This window comes from Choloepus didactylus, chromosome 5 (assembly GCF_015220235.1).
Source record: "Choloepus didactylus isolate mChoDid1 chromosome 5, mChoDid1.pri, whole genome shotgun sequence".
In the NCBI taxonomy this organism is placed as follows: domain Eukaryota; kingdom Metazoa; phylum Chordata; class Mammalia; order Pilosa; family Megalonychidae; genus Choloepus; species Choloepus didactylus.
The window spans coordinates 82,493,845-82,520,583 of NC_051311.1; the positions used below are offsets into that span (position 1 = coordinate 82,493,845).

A 26,739-nucleotide genomic window follows, 5' to 3' on the forward strand; every position below is an offset into this window, starting at 1 on the left:
TCATTTCTGTTCACTACGTCTGTGGTGGTTTTTTTCCTCAACCTGAATACTTCCCTGATTTCTTGTTTTTTCCTTTAGTGGTCTTTCCCTCAGCAAATCCCATTTGGGTTTTTCTGAAACAAGTGCTATGAGGCAAATTTCTCACTTCTAACACCTGGAAAAATTCCCTCCTGGCTTCTTTCTTGACGGTAGCATTCAGTCAGCCTGCTGAGCACTGGGACGGCCAGCCCACCAGGTTCCACTGCACTGCGCTGTGCACCCCCTGCGTGCACGAGCTTCTGAACTCTCACTGCCTTTGCTGACCTTCAGCCGCCACCTCCTCCTTGCTCCCTTTGGAGACTAGTGGAGCATGGGTGCTGTTTTCAGGAACCTTTCCAACTTCTGCCCAGGAAAGATGAGGGGGAATTTATCCCCTCAGCAGGTGAAGGCTCTTTTGAACTCTGGGTCCATGTCTTGTAGGGCTGGGCCCTGAGCATGCCCAGAATCTGGGATGGAAAACCAGCCCTTGGAGTCCAGAAACTGGCACTGTCAGGTCTGAGGGCTCACTAGATAATTCTGACAATTCACTGGGCTTGTCATCCTTGTGCAGGGACCTGCTAGTCCTATAAGGTTTCAGTCAGATTGTCAAGAAGACTTTCATTGCCAGGTAAAATTGATTGCTGGACAGAGTACTGTGTGTTGGAGGTACAAATATGAATAAAGCAGGGTCCCAACCCTCAACAAACTCCCATTCTCCTGGAGGAGGCAGAAAATTATTCAACAAGTATTTTATTAACCACCTGCTCTGTGCCTGCTGTGTTTTTGGTGGCTGGGGAAACAATAGGACCAAGCTCAGCATGTTTTTTTCTTCTTGGAGTTTATAGTCCAGTGCAGGCATAGTCAAATAAACTGTGATAGTGAGATAAGTTCTACTGTGATGTGTGAGTATACAGGAGAAGACAGTTCAGTTTAGGAACTTCAGGAAGGGCTTCCTGGAGGAAGTAGCAGCTAACCTGAGAACTGAAGGATGAGGAGTTTGTAAGTCAAGAGCATAGGGAGGGAGGAAAAACTTAGAATACACTCTAATAATGCCATCCTAGAGGGCTGCTCATAGTGTGTTGGACCTACAGTTGGGGTGATGAGGAAGGGTGGGCAACATGTTTGAAAATTCAGCTTTCAGAGGAGCGCACTTGCAGGTGAGGACCTGTTCCCTATTAAGGCAATTAATCTTCCTTGTCTGTTTGGAAAGGTGATATGCTTGATCTTTTGAAATGGAGAACCCACCCAGACAAGATCACAGGCTGTCTCTCTAAATTAAAAGAAATCGACGGCTCAGAGATAGTAAAGGTACATGTTATTTCATTACTCCTCTCTTGGAAATTCATAGAATAGAGAACATTTAGAGGGTAAGGACAGTATTTTATTTATTCATTTACTTCTTCTTTATGTAACAGTTTCTGCAAGATACTCTGGATACCTTATTTGGAATTTTAGATGAAAATTCCCAAAAATATGGGTCTAAAGTGTTTGATTCTTTGGTGAGTTTAAATTTGCTTTAATTATACTTTAACATTTTTGTCTCTTAATCTTGATTTTCATAAGGATATTTCAGTAATATGCACTTAGTAACCTAACTGTTCATTTTAAAATAACCAAAAACAAAACAAAACAAAACTTAATTTGCATCAGTTTTATAAACCTCAATTTTCCTTTCAGGTCCACATAATAAATTTGCTACAGGATAGCAAATTTCATCATTTTAAACCCGTAATGGATACTTACATTGAGAGTCATTTTGCTGGGGCACTTGCATACAGGTAAAGCTCTTTATCTTGTAATTGGTTTAGAAGCAGTTCCTTTTGAGTTTTTCAAAGCAGAACTAACTCTATTGAAAAGTTTAAAATGGAAGGCAGAAGAAATGAAGCACAGCAAGTGAAGTGTCTCTTGAGACAGTATCTTCCCCTTACCTACTCTTTTCAATGGCTAGAACTTATTTTGATTAAAAGGAAAAAGAATGACCTTCCTGAACTCTATTCCTGCAACCTAAAATATAAAGTGTTTTCTCCTTGTCTCTATTTCACTTGATGTTTTTTGGTCTAAAATGGTTATTTCACTTTGGCTGTCAAGAGCCCCATTTAATCACTACAGTTCTTAACGATTGTTGAGGTCTTAAAGAAATACAAAGAGAAAGCAGCCTTTGCCTTCATACCTGTTTAAGTTCATGTCTACATTCATACATTCATTCATTCATTCATTCAGCTGTTAATATTTACTGAACACCTACTGTGTGCCAGATGCTATACTTTGTCCTTATAATGTGAAGATCTGGTCCCTGACCACAAACAGTTCAGTCTCTGGAATCTACCCCAAAATTGATAGCAGCTGCCATTTTAACTGCTTCTCATTTTGCATCAGCTCAGATTTTGCAGGAAGGCTGTAAATGAATGAATAATGATGTGCTGAGTTCCTGTCCCCATGTATCCAAGTTAACAATTGCCAGAAGGCAATGGCTTCTCTCTTTTTGTCCCATCCATAACATCTTCCTAGTCTTTTGTCCCTGCTTTAATTCTGCCCTGGAATGTACCCCAATATTCTGTCTATCCATTCCAACACTGTCATGATTGTTCTGCCCACATTTTTATCTTGTACCTTAAGCACCTATGGGCATGTACATGCACAATCATCTATGCCCAGAGACAAGTTAAAAGAGCATTAAATCAGGTTTTTGCCTCTCTTCCCAATCTATGTGATGTAGAAAGGAGAGTAGGCAGTCAAATAAACAAACAGAAGTTGAACACACACACACACACACACACATACATACATATACACATACACACATACACATACACCCCTCCGGCTCTCAAGATTGCAGACTTGCCACCTTTAACCTTGGTCAGTCTTTGGTTTCTAGGAAACAGATGGTTGACACAGCAGTTTAAAAACTGCTCTGTTAACTTGGATATTCCCAATCATGGCATGTTAAGATTTCTGCCTCCAACATTTACATGAATGGAGATATTTTTGCAACACTTGACCTTCTGTCAACATGATTGTATGCTGAGGGTGAAACGTAACAACAGGAATGGCTTTGAAGTGTTGATAGAGCCCTGCCACTGGGCCTAACAATGTGGTGTGAGGGGTCACTACCTCACGGGAAGCTACAGAACGAGAGTGTAATTTCTAACACTTCAGGGCTGGCCAAGAAAGCAGGATAATTAGTCTTAACAAGACAAATAAGTCCTGTGGAATCTTCTCAGCCTGGGGGTGGTCAGAAACTCACCAACATGTTATTTAAAAACTCTCAGCAGCATCCACCTACTGGCACATCCATGGATACTTTCCTAACTGAGAGAAAAGAGCATTTTTGAAAAATTGCTGTGTGAACTATATGTTTCCTAGAAACCAAGGACTGACCAAGGTTAAAAAGTGGCAAGTCTGCAATCTTGAGAGTCGGAGTTGTTGTTTTTTTTTTTAATTCATTTTTTGTTTCTTTAAAAAAAAAAAAAAAAAAGCACAGCAACAAAAACCTTAGCTTTTCTGGAAATTCTCCTACTAAAACATACTTGTTCTTCCTACAAGTCAGTGATTTGGCTTGAATATATCCATGGTTGTGTGACTTAAAGTGGGGGAACTTTCCTTCATCCTTCCCACACCCCCTTTTGCCTCCAGCTGAGTGCTCTTTTATCCAATTGTCTGCACAGTCACTAGGGACGAGATCCCCAGTTAGCTGTTGTCCAAAATTGGCCTTGACTATCATACTTCCAGGCATTTCTGGGCCAGAGTCCTTTTCTCTGTGATTTGGGCTCATCAGTTTGGAAGCACTGCCACAACAGCAGGGCCAATGGCATACGTCCAGACCGAGGGGAGCCTCCATGGGAGGAAGCATTGCTTCTCTCCTAAGCTTCAAAAAGGGGCAGTGATGTTGACATGCAGAGTTCATAAAATTGTTATATAGCCATTTGACAGATGTGAATTTAATGATATAATAAAGCTTTTATCTGCAGCAATTTTAAAATCTGAGCAGTGATGGGAAAAGAGGCCTTCTCATGATAAAGAGAGGTGTTTGATTTGTTGGCATTTAATTGAGAATTAGACCAATGCTACATTCTGCCATTTCCCCTTGCATTCTAGAGATCTCATAAAAGTACTCAAGTGGTATGTGGACAGGATAACAGAAGCAGAGCGGCAGGAGCATATCCAGGAGGTGCTGAAGGTAATAACTTCCTGTTGATGAGCAATAACACAGTCTAACAAAGCTTTTGCAGAGTGTTGCCTCAGCTAGTTGGTTTCCTCTGCACAGACAGTAATTGGCTGTGATATATTACTGACATTCGGATTCAAGGAAACGTAATAAGTTTATGGCTGCTCCAGAGCTGATGAAATTTGAAAGGGACTTTGCCAGACTCGTCTGCTGGAACCTGCTCGGGGTTGAACCCTTACACTTCTAGGCTTCCAAATGATTGATGTGATGTCTAGGGATGGCAGGAGGGAGAGTTTATGAGAAAAGACTACAAATGGCATTTGACCTAGAAGTTCCTGGCTCTGGCTTCTACCAGCTGACAGAGACGATTTGAGAACCGTTGTCTTAAATTTTAAGAGATAATGGGGTAGCTGAGCAGGGATTGAAATGAAGAAACCTGAAGTTTTTCTGGGTCTCAGGTTTAACGCTTGCCCACGTCTTTGAGCCCTACATGGCTCAGTTGTTAATGGAAATGTTAATACCTTACTTGCAAACATGTTCAAAAAGAATATAATTTCTTTAACAGATTGTCCAATAACAGCCATGTTAGTCTTCTGATTCCTGTTGTTGAGTACTGTCCTATTTGATGTCGGTAGATAAAATTAGATACTATATTAGTTTTGTAAAACAACATTTTTGTTAATTACAAATTTATCATATTCTTCCGATTGAAGGTAAATGGCTAAGTGGAAAGAATACTTACCAGCAAAGCAAAATCATTTTTGAAAAATAGTCATCTATTTGTTGAAAAAAAAATTTTTTAAGTCTGAGACTCAAAACTATTTAGCATTCATAGCTCCCAAGAATTATAAAGAATTTAAAAATTATCTCTACATTTTCCTTATTAGGCATCAGAGAAACACTGCCCTTACCCCTACAAGTAAATAATGTTCAAAAATCTCACAGGGCTTGGTGTTAAATCAATAATTTAAAAGTCTAATGCTGTACTATCGTTTTTATGATGAGTCATTATTAAATAAATAGTCATGTTCTCCTTTGAAGCTAACTTTTTAAAAATTTTGTTTTAAGGCACAAGAATATATTTTTAAGTATATAGTTCAGTCTCGAAGGCTGTTTTCCCTTGCTACTGGTGGACAAAATGAAGAGGAATTCCGCTGTTGCATTCAGGAGCTCCTTATGTCAGTCCGTTTCTTTCTTTCACAAGAGAGCAAAGGGTCTGGGGCATTATCTCAGTCACAGGTAATTTTTGTTTTCATCTCTGCTGAACAGAAGGAAAATATGTGTGCATTTTGTGTTTGTTTGTCTTTTCCACATAGTGACATAATTGAATGTTTTCTCCAGGACAGATCCTTAGTCCTCATTTATATTTGTAGCTTAACTGATTTTGAATAAGCTTTAAAAAAAAAAAAAAATCCACCAGCTTGTGAGTCCCAGCAGAGCAGAAGTGAGTTGCCTTCTCTCAGACTGTCCTGAATGGAGAGGATGGCATATTGGTTAGCATCAGCCTCACTTCCAGGTGCCAGAACGTACGCTGAGCATTGGACGTGTTGTCACCATCACCCAGCAGAAGGAACTTCACTTGAGCCAGATGTTTTTCCAAGCCCCACACTGCTTTTTAATTTGTCAACTCCAGGCTCATTGTTTTGGACTCAGCTAAACAGCATGTTGTTCTCTTTTATTTAATTTGGCCTGAATCATCCTGGGACTGATTTTATACAAGCAATGCTGAGTGGCTGCTGCCAAGTTCTGTTACTGGGAAAAGTCCTGAATGTTTTGTTTAAGGACAGGTTCCATCTACTTTCTAAATCACATGACCCTGAACATGTTCTGAGAGATAATTCTGAATATCTTTCTCTATGCTTTTCATAACCTTCTAAATACTATTTTTTTTTAAAAAAATTTTTATTGTGGTAACATGCATAAAATGTAAAATTTGCCATTTTAATCATTTTTGAAGTGTACAGTTCAGTGGCATTAATTACAATGTAATTGTGCTACCATCACCACCATCCATTACCTAAACTTTTTCATCACCCATAACAAAAATTCAGTACCAATCACTCATTCTTCTCCCCCTTCCCCTGGCTGCCTTTACTCTACTTTCTATCTCTATGAATTTGCTTATTCTAGATATTTCACATAAGAGAAATCATACAGTGGTTGTTCTTTTACACCCCTTTTTGTATGCTTTTTATTCTAATGACTTGGTTAAGAACCAGTCAAAAGAAAGCCAGCTTCTTTGCTACCATCCCCTGGAGATTTATAATCATTGAGAAGTAGGACATACAATGGGAGACTGGAAGACAAAATTAGGCCCCTAAGACTATTGTTATAATTTGGTGCCATGTGTCATTTGGAAGGCATAATAATGTGTAATGATGGAACACTAGAAGTATTCCATGCCTACATTTCTCGGGGGCTCTTTCAATTGTCATTTTGGAACCCTACAGTCAACAACACAATCTCCACATTTTAGGAACTTGCTAGAGACCTCAATGCCAAATTGCTCAGTCAACAAACCATGTATTCTTTCAGATCAAAGTCCTCAGAAATTCACTATTTCTGTGAAAGTTATTTAAATTTTAAGTTTTCATTTTGAGAATTTTCTTTTTAACCTTTACCAATTACAGGAATGAAACTTAACCTTTTGCAGTGCTAATTCACAGTTAAAAGTTATTAGCTTACTCTTGGGTCCTTATGTCATGGTTTCTCCCTGAGATCTTGGATGCCTTCCTAGTGGTTTAAGAGAATATTCTCCCTTTAGCTCAGCTGTGTTTCCATGAATCCCAGTGGTCCTCCTGAGGTGACTCAGGCCACTGTAGTACAGGGGATAGAGCAGCTCTGCTTTTATCTGTTTAGCATATCGACTTCCACTGCTCTTGCTTCTTCAAGTTCTGTCCCTAATTAAAATCTGAGGAGTAACTTTAACACCTTCAAATATCCATGTTTGATTTTTCTTCTTTTTCTATAGCTTTTTACCGAAGATAACACGTAAAATGTGTAAAGTTTCCGAATATCCTTGTAAACTCTACTGAAGTCATTCTCCATTATACAGTACCCCTTGCAAGTAAATTTTGAAGTGGTGATTTTATTTTTAGTTTGATGTTAAGGAAAAATTCATATTCGTATCAAATGATGAAGTGATCAGTTTAGTAAGCAATGAGAGTTTTGTCCCTCTATATTTTAGGGTAAAAGGGGATGCTATATACCTCTTCCTATCCTGGGTTCCCTTTGGCCCCTTACTTTCATAGCTCTCTTTTCAAAGAAAGAGGATATCAACAATCTGATTGATCCAATATATTAGTTTTCTACTGGGACATAACAAATTGCCACAACTTAGTGGCTTTAAGCAATACCCATTTGTTAGCTTACAGTTCTGTACTTTAGAAGTCTGGGTGGACTTGGTAGGTCTCACAAGGTCAAAATCAAAGTGTCAGCTTGATTTCTTATCTGAAGGCTCTGAGGGAGAATCCACTTCCAAGATCTTTCAGGTTGTTGGCAGAATTCAGTTCCTTGTACTTCTAAGACTGAGGTCCTCGTTTCCTTGCTGGCTGGGAAATGGAAGGGCAGCTCAGCTCTTAGAGATCAGTTGCCTTCCTGGGCATGTGATCCCTCCATCTTCAAAGCCAGTAATAATATGTGGAATCCTTCTAATGCTTTGAATCTCTGACTTCTTCTGCCATCCACCGGAGAAAACTCTCTGCTCTCAAGGGCTCATGTGATTAGGTTAGGCCCCCGTGGATAATCTGCCTATCTTGAGGTCAATTAATTAGTAACCTTCGTTACATCCTTTGCCTTTTGCCATATACTGTAACATAATCACAGAAGAAACACCAGGGTGTAAAGATCTTGGGGCCTTCTTAGAATTCTGCCTGCCATATCCAGAGCCAAGGGTAGCCATTGGTCCAGGTTTTGCTCTCATGCTGCCTTAAAGGCAGAAACCCAGTTTCCTTGTCGCGTTTTATACCTTTTCGATGCTAGCTACAACCCACGGTGCAGCCTCTCTCTTGGAGACAGATTGGCTGTCCCAGCAGTTCTTCAGGTTGGGTCTGAGGACTGATACCTCAGAGATCTGGGCATCCTGGTTCTTGCAAGGAGGCTCATCTAGTCCTCCTGGCCTAAGTCCTGCTCAAAAATGATGCTGTCCCTGGGAGCTCTGCCCTGGGGAGAACTGAGTGCTGTCTCAACTCGGGAGCAATGCTTTTTGGTTTCCCATTCTGTGGATAGACTCCCACCCCAGGCACCCAAGGATAAAAAAGAGGAATGACTGAATGAATTGAGTTCACAAACTCTGACCCAAATCGCTAATAATGATCTTTCCCTATTTATCTTGGCTACCAGAAGGTCAAAGCTAAATTGTACATCTATTTTTATTTGCAGCAAAAATCCTTAGCTTAGATTCCCTGGTACAACTGCCTTTCTTTCTTTCTTTCTGCCCTCATCACAAGGTCCTTGTTGTTTTATCCTTTATTAATAGCCCTAATTTATATGTATCTTATATTGCAGGCACATTTAAAAACTTTTTTTGAAATAGATATAAAAAAAATTAATGGAAATTTAAGTGATTCCTGAGAAAAGTCAATTTAGGTAACTTTTCAGTATATTGAATCAGAAAGCTGGGCTTATTTTATTTTTTAACTTCATCTGTGTGACTCAGCTCTTTGCAGAGTGAAATGAAGGTTATATAAATACAGCCTTTAAACGGGAATACCAAGTTATTAGTTTTGGACACATTCAGGTAAATCTATGATTTTTAAGAATTGAGAGCATAGTTGTTGACTGCAGCATCTTAAGCATTTTAATGTCTCTGGCATCCAAAGTAGGTTTTGACTCTTCTGTATAGTTTTGCTGCTGCTGTATAGATAAATACCGAAATCCATGAATTTGAATTTGGTCTGTGTTTGAATTAGCAGCACATGTAGGCTTGACCTACTTTGCGCTCATGTCAGATCTCACTGGTAAGCCAGCTGGAGCGCTTGAATGTGCTAAATGGTAAACCAGCATGTAAGAGACACAGGCTTCCTTCCTCCACTAGGCAGAGTTGAGGCTGGTCAGCTCTTCTTTCTGCTGCCCTCTCTTTGTACAATTTTAAAAGTCTGAGTTTGTTTATTTGCTTGTTAGTTTTTTGATGTATAATCACAGCCCAGTTATTTTTAAAGTTATTCCCCTTGGCGACTTGATGTTAGCATCGTTTTTTTTCTTAAAAATTATTATCAGAATTTCTTTTATTTACGTAAAGAACATTGTTTTTTGAACACACAGTTCTTGGTTTATGGTAAGTCTTGAGGCAGCCTAAGGGGTCATTCTAAGGATCTTTTTGTTTTATATGTGATGAAAATAAAACCTACAGAGGTAAAATGACTTATCAAGATCACAGTTAATTGATTAGAAGCAAAGCTAGTCCTACCTATAACCTAGGTCTTCTTAAATAATAAATTGAGTCCTTTAGGGAATGAATGCATTTGGTTTCTTAAAGGTAAATGCAACTTACATGAGTACTTCGGAAAGCTGCTCTGAAAATGAATGAAATATAACCTTGAGTTGGGTCTTGGTTGAGCATTTTTCCATTCAGTCATTCTGTATTTTGCTGATTCTGTTTGTGTGTGTGTGTGTGTGTAATGGGGAGGGGATAGTTGTTGCCAGTGATTTGGCTAATGTCAGTGATTTTCCATGATTTCCCAGTTTTATTATGTTATACCTCTGGACATTCCAAAAATCTCCTATTCTGATATACTCTTTTCTTTTAATTTTTCCCTTTTAGTTTTAGGTGAAAGAAATATTTTATATTTACTTTCCTACCATTCAAAATACCTATCACCATCCTTAAACTCGCTGACATATTACAGCTCATTTCTCGTGGCAGAACTGGGAGTTCATTTAACTTTCTTCTTTTAAAGGCTGTGTTTCTGAGCTCCTTCCCAGCCGTGTACTCAGAACTATTGAAGCTCTTTGACATCCGGGAAGTGGCCAACTTAGTTCAGGACACTCTGGGCAGTCTGCCCACCATCATGCACGTGGATGATTCCCTGCAGGCCATTAAGCTGCAGTGCATTGGCAAAACCGTGGAGAGCCAGCTTTATACCAACCCAGGTAGGGGGCACAACTCTTGGGTGAATTAATGTCTCTAGAAAGTCATTATTTACATATTGAAGTCATAGGTCAGCAGAAGCAATCCAAAAAAAAAAAAAAATTCTGAAAAGTACTTTTCTCTAAGGCATTGTCTATTTAGATGGTAGAATAAATTTATTTGCTAGCCAAATTAAAAAGTATGGCTAATATAACTTTTATAAAGAATGAAAACTGATAATGATTAAATTATTGATTCTAATCACAACAAGCTGTAGAATGGGGCATGCTTTTTTTCTTGTTATAGATTCAACTCTTTATGTTCAAGAAAATTTAACATTTTCTTTCGGAGATACGTACATGTACCTGATACGATCCTTTTTTGTTTGTCTCTTTTCTCAAAAGTTTTCCATGAATTTGTTTTCTGATACTGGGTAAAAGTTTTTATGTACTGTCATTTTTTAGTTTATCCCAACAACAAGTGATCAGTTTTAAATTGATTTTGTCATAATACAAGTTATTAAGTCCCATTGTCTCTTGTTTTCTTCTGTTTTTCCTGAAGAAGATAATAGAGTAAATACATACCTCACTTTAAAGTTTGTATTAAGAAGTTTACATCACCTGGTCAAGTCAAAAACTTTTAAAAGTAGATTCTATTGAGAATTATCTTTTCACTGAATGCATATTTATATGTATAATTCTTTGAAATAGGGTTTCAAATATAGTGAACAACCTGTTTTAAATTGTTTTATTGTAAGCATACAAAATTTAGACATACAGACAAGAATGCAGTATAATATAATGATTTAATCATTGAATCTTAATGTCAGGCATTTGCTTTATATCTTTTTTTAAGAAATCCATCATTATAGATACAGTCAAGATCTTTTTGTATAAACTCTCCTGATTTATTTCTTTCACTTGCTGCATAGAAATTACCATTATCAGAGATTCTTATCCCTATTTTCTGTGATTTCATTACATATTATTACATGATTATAAAATATGTTGTATTATTTTCCCATCTTTTCGAACTTGATATAATGACATTACATTGAATGTTATTCCATAGAGTTCTTTTATCAGTTAATGGTATACTTTTATGTGTATCCATGGTAATAAATACAGCTCTCATTCATTCTTTTTTACTGTTGTATAGTATTCCTCTGGATAAACATATCATGGACAATTTCTTTTTCTTCTGTTGATAGACTTACTGTACGTTTCTAATGTTTTTAAGAAAAAATTGTCATTCTTTACTGAATGTTTACTACCTTTTTTTTAAAACAGTTTTATTCACACACCATACAGTCCATCCCAAGTGTACACTCAGTGGTTCTCAGTATAATCACAGTTACGCTTTTAGCTCCACAATTTGAGAATATTCTCATTGCTAAAAAAAAAAAAAATCCCATATGCTTTATACCCCCAATGTTGATGCTTAGCATTGATATAGTATCTTTGTTACAACTGATGCAAGAATATTACAGTTACTGTTAAGTATAGTCTATAGTTTGCATTAGTTGTATTCTCCCCATATGTCACCCTCTTATTAACACCTTGTAATACTGATGTACATTTGTTCTAGTTCATATAAGAACATTCTTATGTTTGTACAATTAACCACAGTCATTATCCACAACAGGGTTCACTATGTTATGCAGTCCCATGTTTTATTGTCTAGCTTTCCTTTTAGTGACCTCACAACCCTAAGCTTCCCCTTTCAACTATAATCACACCCATATTTCTGTGCTATTACCCTTACAGTAACCTTCTACCATCACCTTGATCCATTTCCAAACATTTACAGTCAACCTTATTGAAAATTCTATATAAATTAAGCATCAGCTCCCCATTCTCTACCCTCTTTCTGTCTCCTGGCAACCTATACTCTAGATCTTAGCTCCAAGAATTTGCTTATAATTAGTTCATATTAGTGAGACCATACAATATTTGTCCTTTTGTGTCTGGCTTATTTCACTCAACATAGTGTCCTCATGGTTCACCTATGTGATCACATCATGCATCAGGACTTCATTCCTTTTTGCAGCTGAACAGTATTCCCTTGTATGTATATACCACATTTTGTTCATCCATTCATCAGTTGATTGACAGACTTGGGTTGTTTCCATTTTTTGGCAATCATGAATAATGTCACCATGAACATCAGCGTGCAAATGTCTGTTTGCGACCCTGCTTTCAGTTCTTCTGAGTACATACCTAACAGTGGGATTGTCAGATCATATGGCAATTCTATGCTTTGTTTCTTTGTTTTTTGCTGAAACAAATAATGCAGTAATCAATGTAAAGTTCAGCGTTCTGATTTCTCCCCATAAAAACCTACCTCATCCTGGAGAAGGGATTATCTCTTGCATGGTCTTCAAACACTGCTCATAAGAGCCCTACAGGTCCCACTGCAGTGATCGGGGACTCCTACTAGGGCTGGGAGAGGGAACGTGGAGTGGACAGGGTGAAGGTCCAGAAAACGCACCAACTCTGTCTTCACCAAACCAAGTTCATCACCATCTCAGAGGAATTGGTGATATCTGCCTTATTTCTCCCACACTGACCAGATACATCTTTGTTAGGTTAAAGTCCTGCACCAAAACAGCCATACACATAATCAGTTATGTTCATATGAGCCTCTGAGAGATGTGCTCTGTGTATCGACTCAGTTCCTGTCAGTTACTGTCACTCAGTCGGCAGTGGAGAACTTAGGACCAAAGAGTTATAAAGAGAAGAAACGTTTGCAATCCAGGAACAAAGATACATTGGGTCTTTATGGGAATTGATGAGAATATTCATTGGAGTAAGATGGGAGGACTCATAAGACCCGGGAAGTGTCACCTGGACAAGAGGCTCAGAGCCAGTGTAGGGAGGTTGGTGATTGTGACACTGTGGCAAGGAAGAGGAAGTAAAAAAGGGGAGACCCTGCCTGCTCATGTTGTGTGGGATGCTACGTCTGGAGGGTGATTATGGAGAAGGATAAGCTTCTGGAGAAGCAGAAGCAGCTCACAAGCAAAGGAGCACTCAGAAGTACAAGCGGATGCTAATAAGATGAAAGACTTCTGTAGCTGCTCCCAGAGGCACGAAGCTTGGCTTGATGCTTCGTGATTCATCACTGAAGGAAACAGACTGTCGTGTGTAAATGTGGCAGGGCCCATCAGGAAGGAGCCTGTCTTCAAGGAGTAAAACAGGAATTGTTCCCAAGAGCCTTCCAGGGCTCAAACTGGGCTCCTTGTCTAAAGCACACGGGGCCACATGACTGTGTTATGAAAACCTGGAAGGTGTTTATGGTGACTTTGAAGTTCTAAGTCAGAAACTGTGGACTTGGGGGATAGACGGGGCATATCTGTGCTGTCCAGTTGGAAGATGAACTATTGGAAGGAAAAGAATATATGCACTGCAGATATCAGGCTCCATGGATGGCGTCAAAGACAGGATGTGGTGTCCTGGACTGTGGTTAAGAGGAGACTGTGGTCCCTGCCAGGGCCATGATGCACCTCACAAGAACCAGGAAGATTCTGTCCAACTGGAGGAGGAAGGAGAGGAGCACAAATAAGACAGCATAACTAAGGGCAAGATGGGGATTCCCAGAACCATAGTAGGAGAGTCCAGCAATAGTCCACAGAAAACAGCAGGTAGAAGGGTTAAGTCTGCACTTTGACCTCTCCTTAAACACACATACACTTCTTATGGCAGAGAAAGGATTGTTTATTTTATTTTTTTTTTAGAGAGTTTGGATTGGTTTTGAAAGCTTGTTTTTATCATATTTCTCCAGAAGTTACTATGTGCAAATGACAGAGAATGGATAAAAATTACCCAGGCATTTTAAACATAAAGAAATGAATAGCCTCACCAAAATATGGTGAAATCAGACTCATGTTTAGGGTATACTTACGGAGTATAAGTTTTCTATTGCTGATATAGCTATTTCCACAAACTTAGTGGCTATAAACAATACAAATTTATTAACTTACATTTCTAGAAGTCAGAACTCCAGAATGGTTCTCACTGGGCTAAAATCAAGGTGTCAGCAAAGCTGCCTTCGTTTGTGGAGTCTCTCAGGGAGAATCCTCATTTCTGTCTTCTCCAGCTGCAGGGGCCACCTGTGACCCTCAGCCAATGGTCCCCTTCCTCTTTCTTCAGAGCCAGCTGTGTGGCATCTTTAAATCTCTCCAACTCTGCCTCCTGCTTTCACTTATGAGGAGCCCTGTGTATGCATTTGGCCCTCCTGATAATCCAGGACAATCTCATCACAATGTCCTTAACTTAATCACATCTGCAAAAGTCCCTTTTGTCGTGTAAGGTTACATATTCACAGGTTCTAGGGACTAGGATGTGAACATCTTAGGGAGCCAGTATTCTGCCTACCACTTATGGATAAAACAACTAGATCTAAAAGAAGGTAATGGCTTAGCCCCATAAAAGAAGGTGAAAAATACTCAGATACCCAAGAGATTTATTTATTTATTTATTTATTGAAAGTTTTTAAAAAAAGTAAAACACAGAAGGGCTGCAATTATGAATTGGCACATGCTGGCCAGATGGAGGTTACACTTTACTAATTAAAATTACAGATCTGAAATAGGGGCCAAGATAAAGTAGGGATAAGGACTTCATGAGGTATCAACTGAATGTTGATTTATGTAATGACAAAGCACTTCATGAATTCTTCACCTATCTTAATGGCAGTTTCATTTCTCAGAGAATAAACTATGGTGAAAAATGATTGCTACTCTGAGCTTAATTCTGATCAGCAAAGAAAAACTGATTGGTTCTATAGAAGTTAGAAGAATCTGAGAAAGTAACCTTGTCTCCTGGGGATTCACGTTAGCCAGAGAAAGGAATGGAGTACAGGTGGCCCACATGTTAAGAAAATAAATTTCAAATCACATTGGAGAACAATGTCTGAGATACTATAAGACTCCAAGAGAGCTAGGAAGTTCTAAAAGTTAACATTTTATTAGAATACCAAGGAGGAAAAACGTGGAGGAAGCTTGCAAAGGAACCAGCATGACTGCAGAATACTCCTGGTTGAGCTATGGTTAGAAATTAATGCAAAAAGAGGATGAAAAGAAGGACACGTACTAAGGTCAGCACCAAAGAAGGTAATGGAAAAAGCCTTGGGAAGATTAAAGCCAGGTTGAGTTAAGGGTCACTGGGGCAGCTTCAGGGCTGAGCAGCAGGCAAGATGAGCCATCCCACAGCCAGCCCCCCTCCCCCACCTTATTGCTGAAAGGATGCCAAGATCAGAGTCTAGAGCTTGTGACCAAATCTAAAGGACACAGCTAAGATTTGCACTTTTGGTAGTTTGGTATTCAGTCTCTGAATCAGCTGGGATCCTGGCAGAATTATTTAAAGTATAAAAATTGGGCATCTCATTTTTCCCTTTCTCTCCCAAATTCTCATTCTCCTTATTTCCTGAAGGCTAGGAATAGCAGGGGCTAAATAATTTTTGGAGAAGACAGCTTTGGCAATGGCAAAATAATAGATTTGAAGTGTAGAGGTTGAGGAGGAAGGAGGAAGCGTCGGGGGTGGGAGGAAAGAGGGGTAGTTTAGGGCAAAGGCAGACAGAGTGCAGGGATTGAGTCTCCTAGCTCTGCAAGGTCAGGTGGTGGATTTTGCATTAACTTTGCACTTGGCTCCGTTGCTGGGCACTTGATGATTTGTTTAGCAGAGGTCTGCAGTCATCGCTGAACTATTTCCTTGCTAAGAAAAAATCATCTTTGTTTCTATTTTGGGATAATGGAACAGTTTACCAGCCAAAACTCAGGGCAGATGCTAGAGGTAAGTCCTAGACCTGAATTCCCCGAGCGTGCACTGTCGCTGAGAGGCTTGCAGGTGCTACATTCTTTTGCCTAGAAACTGAAAAAAACATCCAGTGCTTTAGAGCAGGAATTCCTTAAGAAAGTAGTCAAATGAACTTTTTTTTTTCTTTTTTGGCAGAAACTCTCCAGTCCCCATTATTGGTCTTATGTCTTTCAAACAAGACTGCAATAAAAAAATAAAGAGAGGGAGGGAGGAAGGTAGACTATTTTAAAAGTATATTCTGGGAATCAATGCCTTCTTCTTCCCCTCATTCTATACCATAATAAAAATGAAGAGTGTTTGGTAGTTTATGTAATAATTTGACAACTTGAAGAATAAAATCTTACTGCAGTTGATGGGTGCTAGTAGCTTTTATTTTTTAGAACTGTAAAGTGCAGTTTAGTATTGACTTTCATTGTACTGGGAGTGATTACATTTCTTTCACATTTGAAAATGTCGTTTGTTGAAAACTTTTCTATTAGCCAATGCCTGCAAAGTAGCCGATGGGCCTTATAAAGACTGGTAGAATTGCCTGAATAAGGGCTTCTCTTTTCTTTAGAGCAGAGCGATAATGCAGACCCATTGGAAAAAGTGTCAGATATTAAAACTGTGTAATGGAGATTACATGTTGATATCCAATATAAAAATACATTTTAAAAATAGCTGGGACCTAAAGAAAGCCTTTGGTTAAAATCATTAGTGCCCTGCCCCCCTCCAGCCTCAATTTTCTTTTTTTTGTCTATTCCCATCCCTCCTCTTCACCATTAGCTGTGTTCCTCTCAGGCCTCTTTTCCTAGGCTTTTTTCTGAAGTGAGAAACTCAGGGGTGACGGACTTTCTAGAGGTCCTCCGTCATCAGTGAGCTCTGAAAGTACAGCAAAGTTGTTCAGGCTCTGTTCTTGGACTTTATTAAAGATTTGTCCACATAATGGTTTTGTTTAAGTGCATGTTCTTACTAAAGTGCCAAGAAAGGGAGTTCTTTGGAAAACAGTTTCTACATTTTTCCCTAAATGGGGCAAAGATAAAATTAAGAGTTTTAGATAAAACCTCACCCTGAACATAGAACTTAAGATGAAAAATAAGCATCGATAAAATCATGACCCTAGGTTTTAACTTACTTTTGGAAAATAAACATAAACTCACATATTTTGGTCTACTCTCGATGCAATTTAAACTTTGTTCTCTTACCTTACTTCTGAACTTCTCAATACTGATTGGCATTAATAAGCACGGTACCTTAAGCCCATGCTGGAAAAAGGATAAAGCCCGTATCTTTTCATTTCTTATACATCACTCATCCACATTTGCTCAGATTTTAAGGGGGGTGGGGAGAGGTAGCATATGCGTCCTGTTTCCAGGGCCACGTAAAGATGCTGCAGTTTGTGTCTAGCCATGGTGCTGGGAAGAGCTGAATTCTCCGAGTGGCTCAGGGCAAGCACCAGCAGATGGAGGTATTGTAAACCAGATTGTGGTAATGAGCCTCCTCATCTCTTCCCATTCAAGCAGTGCTAAAACGTGAAGTCAGAAATGCCAAGCTCTCTTTCAGAGGACTGTAATGTCTAGTAGAACTCATGATAAGTCTCATTCATTCATTCCTTCATTCAGTAACTTTATTGTGGGTAGACCTCACTTTAGGTATTATGTTAGGAATATTGTCATAAATTAAACAGGGTTCCTGCCTTCACCCTACTTTTAGCAGATATTGAACTAGTAACTATGATAAGATATGATGGCAATTGTGATGGAAGTATATGGTATGCCAGGGAGCAAGGAGGCCCACTTGAATCCAGGAGCCATCCCACCCACTAAACCTCAGTTGATGGCTGGTGTGCTGACACTGTTCTCAGATGTGTATTTCTAGGATAGATCTCTCCTCTGAGCTCCAAACCTGAGTATCCAACTGTCTTCTCAACATGTCTAAGTGGCTGTCTCCCAAGCTTCTCAAACTCAGCGTGTCTAAAATGAAGTATTCAACTTTTTTCTCTCTAAGCTTGCTCCTCTCCCATCTCGGTACCTAGCAACACCATCCACCTAATTTCATACACCAAAAACAGCAGAGTCATTCTCGAAATCTCCTCCCTTGCCGTTGGTCTTCACTCCATCACCAGGGATCCTGCCATGCCACCATAGCATCTCACATCTGGCCACTTCTCTCTCTCCTCACTGCTACATCTCCAGTCCAAGCTGCCATCTGGTTTGAACTTCCTCTGTACTTTCTGTGTTCATCTCCCATATCTCCTTCTCCTATGTAGCCAAAGTTACGTTTCAAAACCTCATACCAGATGATGTTGCTCCCATCTTAGAATCCCTATCTGTCTTCCCGGTTGTTTTGTTTTGTTTGGGGGATACCCTCCAGAATTGATCTTCCAATCCCTGTCATCCTGCCCTGCTCACCTCCCTCATTACTTCTCCTTACTACTTTGCTTTGCTTGGAATCCACTTTCTCCAGTTCCTCCCTGAACCTAGCTAATCCTCATTTAACCTTCTGAGCTCAGCTTAAGTGTCATTTCTTCAAGGAACTTCCTATATACTCCCTTCTTCCCCCATTATCACTTTCATAATACACTGTGCTGCTTCCTGGATCACCTAACACAACTACAACTACAAAATGAATTGTATAATTAGTAGTTTGTTGTCTGTCTCCATGACCCCCCAGCCCCACCCCTTACATGCACACACCAGAAGGAAGACCTTAGAGGACAGAGTCTTTATTTACCTTTATCACAACTGTATCTCCAGCTCCCATGACAGTGCCTGGCACGTAGTAGGTGCTTGATAGGTATTTCTTGAAGTAATACTATATACTTGGTCATGTGCTAAGGATCAGGATATAACAGCAATAGCTACTGGATAAATGAAGTGTATGAATAAAAAACAAAAATCTTTTGGAAATGCAGCTTTTGAGCTAAGGATGAGCATGAACGTGACAAAAAAAAAGTCCGGGGGCAGGAGTCCCATGCAATTTTGCTTTAGGAGGATGTGCTAGTTTGGATATATTATGTCCCCCAGAAAAGCCATATTTTTTAAATGCAATTTTGGGGGGGGGCAGACTGATTAGTATGTTGATTGAATTATTTCCATGGAAGTGTGGGCCCCACCATTCAGGGTGGGTCTTGATTGGTTCACTGGATTGCTTGAGAACTCAAGAGCCAACACAGACTCAGTCTGATGTTTGGAGATGCTTGGAGATGTGGACAGAAGGATGTGGCGATGTGAACAGAAGGACGTTTGGAGATGCTAAGCTAAGAGATGAAGCCCAGAGTTTGCCCCGGAGAAGCTAAGAGAGGATCCCCAGATGCTTAGAGAGAAACTTCCTGGGAGAAAGAAACAAGGATGCACAGGAGCTGAGAGAGAGGAGCTAAGACAGAAGCCCAGAGACATTTTGGAGAAAGCCATTTTGAAACATAACCTGGGAGCAGAGGACGAGCAGATGCCAGCCACATGCCTTCCCAGTTGACAGAGGTGTTCTGGACACCATTGGCCGTTCTTCAGTGAAAGGTATCCTCTTGTTGATGCCTTAGTTTGAACACTTTTATGGCCTTAGAACTGTAAATGTGTAACCTAATAAATCTTTATAAAGGCTATCCATTTCTGTTATTTTGCATAATGGCAGCTTTAGCAAGCTGGAACAGAGGGATACCACTTGATGGAAGCATCCAAGGTGGGATTAAATCCAGCGAATGAGGTCTGTAATCCACATGCAGAAATCATCCTGAGCCCTAAACTCGTTTTCCTTTGTGATCCTGATGTTGCCTGCATGAGAATATACCACCCTGAACCTGCAGTCCTGTCCACTCTTGAGTGTTTGTTGCCTGTACCCTAGGTAGTGTCTGACAGGCATATTTGCAGTTGTTGTTGCTGTCTGTGACTCTGACAGTTCAATTCTTGGTGGCTCTGATCACAAAGGCCTGACCCAACCCTGATTTCAGATTTTCTGCAGCTCTGGTGCTTCTCTGCAATCCGCAGCTCTGCTACATACAAAGCTGTGCCTCATCGTGTCCTCATGCCCACCTTGGTTACAGTCTCACCTCCTGAGGCTTCCAGGTAGCGGCTGCCTTGTTGTCACTGGCATCCAGCCCACGCTGGGACCCAGGTTGTGGAGGGTAACCGCAGCCACGTGCGACACCCTGGGACTCACGGCCCTCACTTCCCGCGTGGACAGATTCTGACTTCAAGGATCCTTGCCTAAAGCTTTGTTGATAGAGGAGGCAAAGGTCAGTTTATGAATCTCCTCAAAATCAACCCAAAGGAGGAAATCCACTAGCATTTCTCAGCTGCCCTACCTCCTCCTTAGCCCCACATCCATTGGAAATTACTGATAGGAGCTGCCTTTATCCACTCAAGTGTGCACAGGCAAAATAAAAAATGAGAGGCTGTCCTTCATATACACAGTGCAACATACAGTGCAGTTTCATTTATCTGAGATATGGAATATATGTGCATCCATCCTTTCAAATAGAGAAACTGTGTAAAAGAATCTGTTGTTAAATGTATGGAAACTCAGTATTTGTTCAACTGTGGTTTTGTTTTGTTTTTTCTTTTGGTCGTGCTTGATAGGTCCAGGTGTTTTCTTTTTTTTTTTTTATCATCATTTTATTGAGATATATTCACATACCACGCAGTCATACAAAACAAACCGTACTTTCGATTGTTTACAGTACCATTACATAGCCGTACATTCATCACCTAAATCAATCCCTGACACCTTCACTAGCACACACACAAAAATAACAAGAATAATAATTAGAGTGAAAAAGAGCAATTGAAGTAAAAAAGAACACTGGGTACCTTTGTCTGTTTGTTTGCTTCCCCTACTTTTCTACACATCCATCCATAAACTAGACAAAGTGGAGTTTGGTCCTTATGGCATTCCCAATCCCACTGTCACCCCTCATAAGCTACATTTTTATACAACTGTCTTCGAGATTCATGGGTTCTGGGTTGTAGTTTAATAGTTTCAGGTATCCACCACCAGCTACCCCAATTCTTTAGAACCTAAAAAAGGTTGTCTAAAGTGTGCGTAAGAGTGCCCACCAGAGTGATCTCTCGGCTCGTTTTGGAATCTCTCTGCCACTGAAGCTTATTTCACAGGTGTTTTCTTTTAAAGGGAAGAATTAGCATTTTAACCAGTCAGCTTGTTTGGCATTTTCCCCTGCAGATTCTCTCTTTTGCTTTGGCTGACATTGTCATAGTAATAGAGAGAAGGCAAATCTGCAGGCTAGATAGTCATATACTTTCTTTTTATATACACCACACATAAATTATTTGTCTGCCTCACTTTTATGCTTAGATATTAACAGTTGGTTGCAAATTGAATTTTTAGAAATCAAATCCCACTGGCTGCAGAAACATACCAGATAAGCTGTATCTTCCTTTCTAATTAAACATCACTAGGCAGTGACTCCTGTCACTTAAGTTTTCAGATTCGCTTTCTTGGTTCTTCTTGCCAGCTAATTGATTTGTTAAGTTCCCTGGTGAGGCTTATTATTTACAGGAATTTTTTCAAGTTTGGATTTTAATATTCTGCATTCATTTTCTTAAAATAAAGCACTCCTGTGTCTGTGTCATTTGTTTTTTCTGGTAAACCTAAGACCAGGCCTCCTTGTTTTTAGAGCCCAGTGGCAGTCATCAAAAGAAATATGAGACTCCAAAGCTGATTCCTAAAAGAAATCGAGAAGATCATAAGAGAGATTAGGCGAGCACTGATAAAGGCACTTTCCTAGCCATGGACTCTTTGCATCCCTTTTGATTTTTTGTTAGGATACAGAATCATATATTCTTTCACCTGTGGATACAGGTAGAAGTTGAAAAAGGGGGAAAGGATACTGCTACTACTACTAATGATACTGTCATTATATATAACCCTTATATAGCACTCACTATATGCCAAGTACTCTTAGTTCCTGTGATCCTTAAAGCAATCACCAGAGGAGGTACCATTATTATCCCCAATTTGATGAAAAGACTGAGGCATAGAGAGATCAAGTTTGTTGCCAGCATCACACAACTAGAAACTGAGAGGGCTGGGTTTCAGACCTAGATCTAAACAGTCTGATTCTAGGGTCCATAAATAGAAAAAAAAAAAAAAAAAAAGACCTTAAATAGGGAACCTGAACAGTGTCAGTAGAATTTTTAATTTTGATGAAGTCCAGTTTATCAGTTATTGTCTTTGACAATCTGTGCATATTGTACCCTGCTTAAGAGATCTCTAACTCAAGGTCACTAGAATTTTCTCCTGTTTTCATCCAGAAGTTTTATAGTTTTAGCTCTTGCAATTAGATCTATGGTCCATTCCAAGTCAATTCTCTTATTTGGTGTGAGTAAGGGTCAAGTTTGTTTGTTTATTTATTTATTTATTTATTTACTTACTTACATATGGATATCCAATTGTTTCAGCACCGTTTATTGAAAACATTATCCTTTCTCCATTGAATTGCCTTGGCCCCCTTGTTGAAAATCAGTTGACCATATATATCTGACTATTTTTGGACACTATTTTGTTCCAGTGATCTATATGTCTAACTTTACGCCATTACCATACTGCCTTTATTACTGTAGTTTTGTCACAAGTCTTGAAATCAGGTAGTATAGGTCCTTGAAATTTACTCTTCTTCTTGAAAATTGTTTTTGCTATTCTTGGTCCTTTGCATTTTCATATAAATTTTAGAATCAGATTGCCAGTTTCTTTTTTAAAAGCCTGCTAGGGTTTTGGATGAGATTACCTTGAATCTACAGATTAATTTGTGGAGTTATATCTTAATGTTGAGAATTTCAGTTCCCTCATCAAGACTTTGTAGTTTAAGTATACAAATCTTACACACATTTTGTTAAATTTATACCCTTGTATACTATTTCATATATGCTATTATAAATTGAATCATTTTTATTTAAATTCCGATTGTTGCCGGTATGTAGAAATATAATTGATATTTGTACCTTGACCTTGTATATCATGTGAAATTGCTAAACTCATTAGTTCTCATAAATTTGTATAGATTCCCCCACCTGCCACTTCCTTTGTTGATTTCAAATTACTAAAAGATGGGTTTGTGCTCTCCAGGGAGGAGATTGACAGATTCCTCTCTAGAGAAACTGACCAGCCCAAGAGAAAACATATTAGATATAAAAATTTGGGTCTCCTCAAATGAAAATTTCTAGATGTCTCCCATTACTCTCCAATAAAGTTTCACCAGTCCACAAGCTTGCTAAGTTTATTTTCCACTTAGCACTTTAATACCTCACTTGAAAAGATGAATGGACAATGAAAGATCACCAGACATTGGAGAAAAACTTGTAACATGTAAGGCAGAAGCCCTAATGAAGAAACAGGACAAAAAATATCAAAACATAGTCTATGATTGAGAGTGAGAGATTATAGTATAGTCATGAAACAAGAACAGGATGCTATAAAAAGAGAACATTCAGAAAAATAAGCAAGTGTAGCTGCATAATGAAAATGTGGGCCCTTTGTTTAAAAATTATTAAGAATTTCAAGACAACAGCAGCAGAGCTTTAGACCGAGCATGGTGCCCTTTTGATTGCAGCGCTCCACGTAACTACACAGGTTGCATGCCCATGAAACTGGCCCTGGATGTAAAGAAAGTGCTCTTGGAAATTAAATATATAATGGCATAAATAAGAAAATTGAATAGAAGGACTGAAAGATGAAGTAAGGAAATCACCCCAAAAGTTGAGCAAAACAATGGAAAAATATTTGAGAAAAGTAGAAGATAGTTCAAGAGCTTCACAATGTAAATATAATTCCTCACAGAGGACAGAGAAAACAGAGAGAAGGAAATAATCACAGAAATAATTCAAGGCAAGTTCCCAGCACTGAAGGACATTGGTTTTCAGATAGAAAGGGCCAAGCCAACACACATTATCATGAAATTTTGAATTACCAGGGATAAAGGTAAGTTCCTGACAGCTTTCAGAGGTAAAAATGAAAAAACAAAAACATAAAGCAGATGTACAAAGGACTAGAAATCAGAATGGCAGCAAACCCAAAATGTTAATTTAGCCAGAAATTGTGATACAACTATTTTGAGAGCTGGGGAGTAGGAAACAGGGTAAAGATGCTATATCCTCGTCTCTTACAATAGGAAATCAGTGGATAATCTGTCTCAATAAAAAATCAGGAAATAGCAAGAGCAGTATGTCATTGAGAAATTTGAAGGTAAAATAAACAATTAAGAAAAAATAAAAGTATTTCATCTAAAAGTCTTGAACTCAGGAATCATAGTTGGGGAGAGATGGGGAAAAGAAGTACCATTTTTCAATATAAATGTTTTAGAACTATCACTTTTTTAACTACTTGTTAATAATTTAAAAATTAGAATTCGATTTAGAAGTAGATAAGGATTTGCCCAAGATTTGCGTGGGACTCTAACAGATGTGACACTAATGATTCTTCTCTCTTCAGATTCCCGGTACATTCTCTTGCCTGTCGTTTTACATCACCTCCACATGCACTTGCAAGAACAGAAGGACCTGATCGTGTGCGCGCGTATCCTTAGCAACGTATTTTGTCTCATCAAGAAAAATAGCTCAGTAAGTAAATACAGGTCATAGTATGTAGTTCCCATCAAATGGCTTCTGGAAATAAAATTTTGAAAGTATGCAAAGAAAGCACACTAAAGAATAATCCTCTGAAATTTTCACTTTTATTTCCATCTGGATTGGACTTTTTTTCCTTTTTTTGCTTTTCCTGCTAAGGAATTTTTTTCAACCTTGTGGGATTGCTATAACCCTAAATAACCTAAGTTTCCTAATATTGTATTTCAAAAAAGAAACTGAATAAATACCAAGTGAGAAAAATTAGATTTCTCAAAGCCTCCTACATGTGTCTTTAATCTTGATAGGAGGAATGCACTTTGGTAAGAATAAATTACTTCTTGCAAACTAAACTCTTTTTGGACCCATTCTGTGAAAGAATGCATGATGCCAGAGAGTGGTGTTGGCTCTTGGGCCAGGTCTCACGGAGACTGCAGGAGCAGCACAAGCAAGCCCCAGGAGAGCAAGGGTATCGTGCAGTGCAACCATTACTCATCCTCAACAGTAATTGCATAATTATTAATGGCTTTGGGTACTCCTGTAGAGGTTCCTGAATCTCAATGCAGTGCAGCTGCATTAGAGAATGCAATGCCATTAGAGAAAGCACATGCTTGCTTGTGAATGGGGACAACTCAGAATATTCGTGTTCGTGGCTCAGGGGTCTGATATAAAATCCACATGTGAAGGATGTCCTGTTCCAATTCTGTCAGTCTACAAGAGTTAATTAAGCATAGTCACTGTTAGCACGTTTTACTGAGCAGAGTTGGGCACTGAGTACTGAGATACCTGTTTCTTTGCCTCTCTATTACATTTATGCTACATTTCCTCATTTTTGTCACAGCTTCTGAAGGACTCAGCAGTGAGCTGGGATGGGCCTCCAGTACTCGGGCCACAGTACTGTGGGAACAGTTGTCAATTGAGAGAGAAAGGCCACAATCTCTGAGTCTAAAAGGGTAATAAGACAGACCTGCATGGGAAGGGACAATTGATTTTGACACACACACACCAAATCCCCATGGTCCTAGGCTCCACGGGTGACCTGGGACTGGGAGAAGAGTGGCAAGAGAAAAGGCATTAGTTTTGCTTTAAAACTCCCTCTGTACCATTCAATAAAGAATAGCTATGCCATGCCTAATTGGGATATTTTTCCAAACTATTATTGCTGAGAATCCAAAGTAAATAAACAGGCAGTTTACTGCAGAAAACTGAAAGCAAATATCAGCAATACTAGAGACTTTTAAAAATTTTTTTACTTCTTGTCTATTTCAATTTGCAAGTTGCAGTCAGTTTTTGGATTTATAAGGAATTCACAGCAGAAACCAATTCACTGAGACAAAAACCTTAAAAGTTGTCTTGCAAGTATAAGGAAGTTTATCATAAAATCTTAGGCAAACAGCTCTTTCAAACTCACACTTTCTACACACTTTCTAAAAGTATTCTTTGCAATGAGTTAATCTTGTGTACACAGAATTTCTTCTTACACAGATGTAATAAGAACCCCACATCCACCATACACACTTGGTGCAGAGCAGTGTGGGTTTCTCTCGCAAGTCCTGGGGGCTTGGATAGTGTAAGCTTTGCTTCAGGAAGCAGTCCTTACCACAACCACTGCCCTTAGGTCCAATCTGTAGCTAATGGTATTTGCCTAGACTGAATGTCATTCCCTAATATTTGCACAGATTTTATGGATCATTTTTTAAAGAAATAGACTTTTGCATTTAAAACACACTTTTGGGAAAGGACCTGTGCAACTGCAGTGATGCGAAGAGTAAATGTAAGCACAATCTGAAATCAAGGAATTACAGACTTTAAGTCCCAGGAGAGCCTTTCAGTCAAGAATCAGGCCTGGAGAGGCAGGTGGGATTTGTGGTGTTCTAAATTCATCTGGTGTACCTTCTATGACATCACCTGCCTTTTTACTTGTATCTCAGGTATCCATTGCACAGCCAAGCTCAATGCTCTTGGGCAAGCCCTTAGCTTTTCTGTGCCTTTGGTTTTTCATCTTTTAAAGGTCATCCATTTGAATGAGGTACGGATCTCTCAAGATCTCCAGTTCTCTGACTTTTCGTTTTTACGTTTGGAAAAGTGCTTTTTCTCCCTTTTAGTTGAAGAAAGATTCATATAGAT

The 26,739-nt window shown here is 39.1% G+C and overlaps 1 protein-coding gene across 4 annotated transcripts in view; it reads left to right on the forward strand.

The window, feature by feature from the left end:
* The window catches only part of DOCK4 (dedicator of cytokinesis 4), a 460,132-nt gene that overhangs the window by 320,926 nt on the left and 112,467 nt on the right, over positions 1–26,739 (forward strand). For all 4 annotated transcript variants that reach the window (XM_037836357.1, XM_037836356.1, XM_037836355.1 and 1 more), the window contains exons 18-24: positions 1,229–1,326; positions 1,434–1,517; positions 1,696–1,796; positions 4,114–4,195; positions 5,252–5,422; positions 10,081–10,273; positions 24,482–24,609. In XM_037836357.1, coding sequence (XP_037692285.1) covers positions 1,229–1,326; positions 1,434–1,517; positions 1,696–1,796; positions 4,114–4,195; positions 5,252–5,422; positions 10,081–10,273; positions 24,482–24,609 — 857 coding nt within the window. The remainder of the gene's footprint in view (positions 1–1,228; positions 1,327–1,433; positions 1,518–1,695; positions 1,797–4,113; positions 4,196–5,251; positions 5,423–10,080; positions 10,274–24,481; positions 24,610–26,739) is intronic.